Source organism: Sorex fumeus, unplaced genomic scaffold (assembly GCF_029834395.1).
Source record: "Sorex fumeus unplaced genomic scaffold, SorFum_2.1 ptg000122l, whole genome shotgun sequence".
Classification (NCBI taxonomy): domain Eukaryota; kingdom Metazoa; phylum Chordata; class Mammalia; order Eulipotyphla; family Soricidae; genus Sorex; species Sorex fumeus.
The window spans coordinates 13910816-13917213 of NW_026606179.1; the positions used below are offsets into that span (position 1 = coordinate 13910816).

The 6398-nt window shown below is 55.4% G+C and overlaps 1 protein-coding gene across 1 annotated transcript; it reads left to right on the top strand.

Annotated features, from left to right (window-relative positions):
* Positions 1-1222: 1222 nt before the first annotated feature.
* Positions 1223-2719, top strand: GPR4 (G protein-coupled receptor 4). Its single transcript, XM_056136344.1, has one exon. The coding sequence runs from the start codon at positions 1604-1606 to the stop codon at positions 2702-2704; it is 1101 nt and encodes a 366-aa protein (XP_055992319.1). The 5' UTR covers positions 1223-1603; the 3' UTR covers positions 2705-2719.
* Positions 2720-6398: the final 3679 nt, after the last annotated feature.

Consider the following 6398-nt stretch of genomic DNA (forward strand, 5'->3'; position numbering starts at 1 on the left):
GGCGGCACTCAGGAGACCTTATGGGATGTTGGGAATCGAACCGGGGTCAACTGCATGCAAGGCAAAAGCCCTACCCACTGTGCTATTGCTCCAGCCCCTGTAGGGGTTCTTGAAAAGCTCATATTCCGGGCTGGAGTGATAGTACAGTGAGAAGGGCGCTTGCCTTGTGTGTGGCCAACCTGGGTTCGATCCCCGGCATCTCATAGGGTCCCCCGAGCACCACCAAGAATGATTCCTGAGTGAAGAGCCAGGAATAAGCATTGAGCATCGCCAAGTATTGCCCAAACACAACACACACACACACACACACACACACACACACACACACACAGAAAAGCTCATATCTCTCCCTCAGAAAAAGGGTTTAGGATTGGATAATAATGGCAGGATTCAGTATCCTCTTGTAATTATTCCGTCATCATCACTGTTGTTGAGAGCAGGGTGCCCTGGGTTGATGGTGGGAGGCTGGTCCCAGTTCTGTCATGGCCTCATTGCCTTGCTGTGTGTCCTTGGGAGGGTCACTCGGCCTCTCTGGTCCATCCCCATTTCCTTGTCTGTACAGTGACCACATTAGCCAGAGCATGACACGAGCCTGGACCCGTCGAACATGTTTTCAGAAAATGCTTCCAACTAAGCTGATTGAGTGTCTGCAGGGCTGAGTCCATTTCAGCCTCTCTTTGGGGCTGGAACCGGGCATGGAACAGAGACCCTCAAATCTCTGTCTCCAAATATCTGCGGCTTAGACTGTGCCACTGGCCTTGTCCAGGGCCCTTCGCCACTGCTGCAGGAGTTCTGATGAGGGGTGGGGTCAGAGCTGTCGCTTCTCTCTCCCCACAGGTGCCACTAAGAGACCTCAAGCTCTGATCTCCGCAGTGAAGTGTGTGGCTCATCCTTCTGCAAGGCCCGGCCCAGCAGGAGCAGGAAGAACTCGCTCAAGTCTCACTCACCTCCTTTCTGCTTCAGGATCGCCTCTGCAGCAGCACCCACAGGGGCCTCTCCCCTATATGCCCCCTCCACAAATACCCCTTTACTTCATCGCTTCTTGGGGTCCAGGGACCTGATTCTTCCAAAAGCCCCTTATCCTGTTTCAAGCCCTCGCTCGAAACACAGGGACCTCCCACCCCCAGAGTTTCAGTGCCTTCCACCCCACCATTATTCCTACGTGGGCACTGACTTCCTCCATCTTCCACCAATCTCTCCCTCCCATCCCTGCCTACTGACTCATTCCTCTCTCTAAACACGTTCCTCCATCCCACTGCCAACTTTTGTGGGATCCCAACTCTTGCTCAGTTACCCAATTCCTCACTCGGCTCAGTTTGAGTCCACAAACACCTCCTTGACACAGCTCCTTGTTAATCTGCCCATCACCTAACTGGGCCCTCCTTTTCTCCTCCCACTGTCTTCCTCTAGACTCCCCTCTTCCTTGACCACCCTGGATCCCCACCTCTAGGTTCTGCTCCTTGTCTTGCCGGGCCACTGTCTCCCACCATGTTGCCCTGAGCCTCCAAATCGGGGGCTCAGGGGGCCCCATGGCCTCCTGCCCCCAGTCGACCCCACGCCCCTGTGGGCTTGGGGAAGATCCCACACCTCCGCAGCGCTGAGCATGGGCAACCGCACGTGGGAGGGCTGCCACGTGGATTCCCGAGTGGACCACCTCTTCCCGCCGTCCCTGTACATCTTCGTCATCGGAGTGGGGCTGCCCACCAACTGCCTGGCCCTGTGGGCCGCCTACCGCCAGGTGCGCCAGCGCAACGAGCTGGGCGTGTACCTGATGAACCTGAGCATCGCCGACCTGCTCTACATCGGCACGCTGCCGCTGTGGGTCGACTACTTCCTGCACCACGACAACTGGATCCACGGGCCCGGCTCCTGCAAGCTCTTCGGTTTCATCTTCTACACCAACATCTACATCAGCATCGCCTTCCTCTGCTGCATCTCCGTCGACCGCTACCTGGCCGTGGCACACCCGCTGCGCTTCGCCCGCCTGCGCCGTGTGAAGACGGCCGTGGCCGTGAGCTCCGTGGTCTGGGCCACCGAGCTGGGCGCCAACTCGGCGCCGCTCTTCCACGACGAGCTCTTTCGGGACCGCTACAACCACACCTTCTGCTTCGAGAAGTTCCCCATGGAGGGCTGGGTGGCCTGGATGAACCTCTACCGGGTCTTCGTGGGCTTCCTCTTCCCCTGGGCGCTGATGCTGCTCTGCTACCGCGGCATTGTGCGCGCCGTGCGCCGTAGCGTGTCCACCGAGCGCCAGGAGAAGGCCAAGATCAAGCGGCTGGCGCTGAGCCTGCTGGCCATTGTGCTGGTCTGTTTCGCGCCCTACCACGTGCTCCTGCTGTCCCGCAGCGCCGTCTACCTGGGCCGCCCGGGCCACTGCGGCTTCGAGGAGCGCGTCTTCTCCGCCTACCACAGCTCGCTGGCCTTCACCAGCCTCAACTGCGTGGCCGACCCCATCCTCTACTGCCTGGTCAACGAGGGTGCGCGCGGCGATGTGGCCAAGGCGCTGCGCAACCTGCGCCGCTTCCTGGCCAGCGACAAGCCGCAGGAGATGGCCAGCGCCTCCCTCACCCTGGACACGCCGCTCTCCTCCAAAAGGAACAGCACGGCCAAGGCCCTGGCCGCCAGCTGGGGGCCCGCGCCCCAAGCTCGGGGGGATCAGGTGCCCATGAAGACGCTGCCACCGCCACCGCCCCAGGACCAGTGAACCACAATCCCCGCCCAAACCGCAGCAGAGGCCCCGCCCACCCCAAGCCCCGCCCTTCTTAGCCCCGCCCCTGAGCCACGCCCTTTAAGCCCTGCCACCTCCAAGCTCCATCTCTCACTGTCCCCCTCCAGCCTGGTCTGTTGTATGCAAATCGTATGTAAATGAGGGAGTTTTGTAATCCTAAAGTAGAAGAATCCAGGGAAAGATTTCTTGGTCCACCCTCCTCCTTTCCAGTGATGCCCTAACAATTTAGTGCCAGGCCCTGTGCTGGCAGCTGCTAGTGACAGACATGACACGCCCAATACAGGCTCTGTGTTCAGTACAGCACCCCACACCCAAAAGGGTGTTTCATCCAGTCTAAGGTCAGGACTTCCGGGAAGAGACAGAGGAAGCCAGGGAAGTCAGATTTTGGTTGGAAGCTAGCAATGTGCAAAAGCTGCCCCATTCATTAGGTATGGACTGATTCTATCTCAAGGTGACAGGGTCACTTGTCCCAGGCCCCTGGGCCTGAGGAGTGCTGAGCCTGGCAGGAGTGGGGGAGGGGGCTGGTAATTAGAAGAAGGTATAAATTCCTTCGTTACACAGAGATTCGTTTGCACTAACTCTGCTAAACCCAGAGCTGGCCAGGCTTGGGGACTTGTCAACAGACTATGACAAGGACAGCCTCATGGGGCTCTCACTGAGTGGGCCAACACTGATGTGTGGAATTGGTAAGTGTAGCAGGAAGAAGCCAGTGGGGGGTCCGGGTCTGATTTCAGCAAGGTGGGACAGGGCATAGCTTTACCCAGTAGGTGGCATCTGGGCTCAGACCTCCAGGAGGGAAGAGCCCTGTGTCTGCAGGGGGGAGGGCACTGCAGATAGAGGAACGAGAGTCATGGGCACTGGTAAAATGCCTGGGTCTTGAGACCTAGAGATTAAACAGGAGCTGCAAGGGGCCTGGAACAGAAGAAGGAAGCTATTTGACTTGTGTTAAAAGCGCAAGGGGTACTGTTTGCTGAGTGAGGGGGGCTAGGAGGGCAGAATTTGGGACAAAAGGACTAAAGCTGGGAGCCCCTCAAGAAGGTGGAGGCGAAGGGCAAGGAAGTGAGGAGGTGAAGAGGAGAGGAGATGCTGGCATCAGACCAAGACAACAATGGTAAAGTTAGCCTGGTCTGATGGCCAGCTTTGGTGTGTATTTAGACAGAAAACTCTGATGGAAGAAGCGCCAAGGGAGGGTTGTATCACATGGAACCTTGGCCCATCCTGGGAAAAGGGTGCCCAGGGGGCCTACACTGAATGATCCCAGGCTCTACTTGAGGGCGGTCACCAGAGAGGCCAAGCCACTAGGTCAGGGCAACACAGCCAGTGAGTCAGCCCTGGAGCCCTCCTGGCCTCCCTCCCTCAGCTGTCTGTTCCCACGCCACAGAATGGCCAAGGCTCAGGGCCCTGGCCCTGTGGGGTCATTTGCAGAGCTGGAGGAAGGCTGTGCCCCTTTGGGTAGGTAACTTTGCTTCCTGCCTCCCTCTGCAGATGTATACTAGGATCTGAGTTTCTTATGAGGTATGGGGGTCACTCTTCTCGCTCGCTCTCTCTCTTGCCTTAGAAGAGGTTCCTGGAATCCCTGCTCAGAGAAAGGAAGAGGAGGAGGAGGGGCAAGAGACTAAAACCAACTTAATGAGAAAAATAGTTTTGCAGAAGGGCGGGAGAGTTCCTGGCATGCCGGAAATTGGTGCTTCAGTGGTATTGGAGGGACGGAAAAATAAAATCGACCGGGGATATGAGGGCATTTCCTGGTCACCATAACATAAAGCTACTTGGAGGAGGTGCAGGGGGACAGAGCCAGCCCCTCTGGAGAATCGAATGAAAGAATATCGGTCCTCTACCAAATATTCCTTCCCATTCATTCAATAAATATTTATTAAGGACCTACTGTGTGCCAGGCACTGTTCAAGGAGTTGAGGAAACAGCAGCGAATTTACTGAAAATTGGCAATTGGGAGATTTTGCTTTTTGAGCCACGGCTGCTCGTGTGGGGGGTGTGGGGGGGAGAGCACATGATTTGGGAGATCAAACTGAGGGCTCCTGCATGCCAAGCTTCTGGCCAACCGTCTGAGCCATCTCTCTAGCTCTGGAACCTCAGTCCATCACTGGGGAATAGCTGCCCCCCAGTAGGTCCTTGGGTTTCCAAGAGCAGAAAATTCTGGGTTGGTTCGGATAAAATCTCATTCTTAGTTCCATGCCAATTATCTCTGGAACTTTGGATAAATTCTTTCCAGCCTCTTCTTTTGTTCCTTTTTTTTTTTCTGCTTTGGCACACACCCGGCAGTGCACACGGGTGATTCCTGGCTCTGCACTCAGGAATTACCCCTGGCAGTGCTCAGGGGACCATATGGGATGCTGGGAATCGAACCCCAGTCGACGGCGTGCAAGGCAAACGCCCTACTGCTGTGCCATTGCTCCAGCCCCTAGCCGCTTCTTTTGTAAAATGGTCAGGGAACTGGTCCCATGAGAGATTTTGTATTGTTTTGTTTTGGGGGGAGGGTCACACCTGGTGATGATCAGGGCTTACTCCTGGGTCTACACTCAGGAATTACCCCTGGCAGTGCTCGGGGGACCCCTAAGCCAGGGATTGAACCTGGGTTGGCTGAGTGCAAGGCAAGTGCCCTACCAGCCGGGCTATCTCTGCAGCCCCTCCCATAACAATCTTGATGAAAAACCTTGAATCAGCCCCCAGATTCCCTCCTCCCAGTTTTGGTCCAGAAGTAATCCTAAGGAAAGGGGAGGAGGGTTCTTTTTTTGTTTTTGTGTTTTGAGTCACTTCCGCAGTGCTTAGGGGGCTATTCCCAGCTCACTGCTTGGATGATCACACAATGCTGGGATCCAGCCTAGGCTTTCTCTGTGTGCAATGTGTGTTCAGCTGGTACAGTTCTCGTGCAAGCCTGGAACAGGGTGTTTTTATGGATCTTAGCATCTTAGACATTTCGACTATCTGTATTTTTTCTGATTTTGGCCCACACCTGAAGGTGCTTAGGGCTTATTTCTGGCTCTGCACTCAGATTAGGCTCACAACCATATGTGGTGCTGGAAATTAAACTTGGGCTAGCTGGGTGCAACAGTACAACCCTACTTGTACTATTGCTTCAGCCCCATTTAGACGATCTACTAGGGGTAATTTTTTTTCTAGATTCTTTGCCATTCCAGATGGAGAAATGGATGCCCATCAGCGCTGAGTCTAGACAAAGGATGCTCAGGATTCAGAGAAATGCCCTGTATGGCCCCCCACCCCATTTTCCTCTTCCCCACCAACTGCGCCTTCTCTGCTCCCTCAGAATCTCCACCAGCACGCCACCATCCAGGAATTTCTCTCCACCCCTTCCTGACCTTGTTTATATGATTTAGCTCCCTGCTGGGTAAAAAGGACAGTCTGGGACATGTTCTTTAACTCCTTCTGGAGCCAGATCCCTGGGGACCCTCACCCCCCAGTGGAGGAAGCAGGGAGGTTTGAGAATGGGTGTAATTTCATTATCCAAAAAGCTGGACTATCAGCCTCCTAAGGCGGAGGGGCCTGTGCCAGGTCCTTGTCCCCTCTCTGTGCCTCAGTTTCCCTGTCATTTAGAGAGGGTTGGGTCAGCGGCTCTGGATGTCTTCCCAGGGCAACAATGGAATTAGCGTGAACCCCACGTTCCACCCTGTATACTAATAAGCTGTTGACGGTG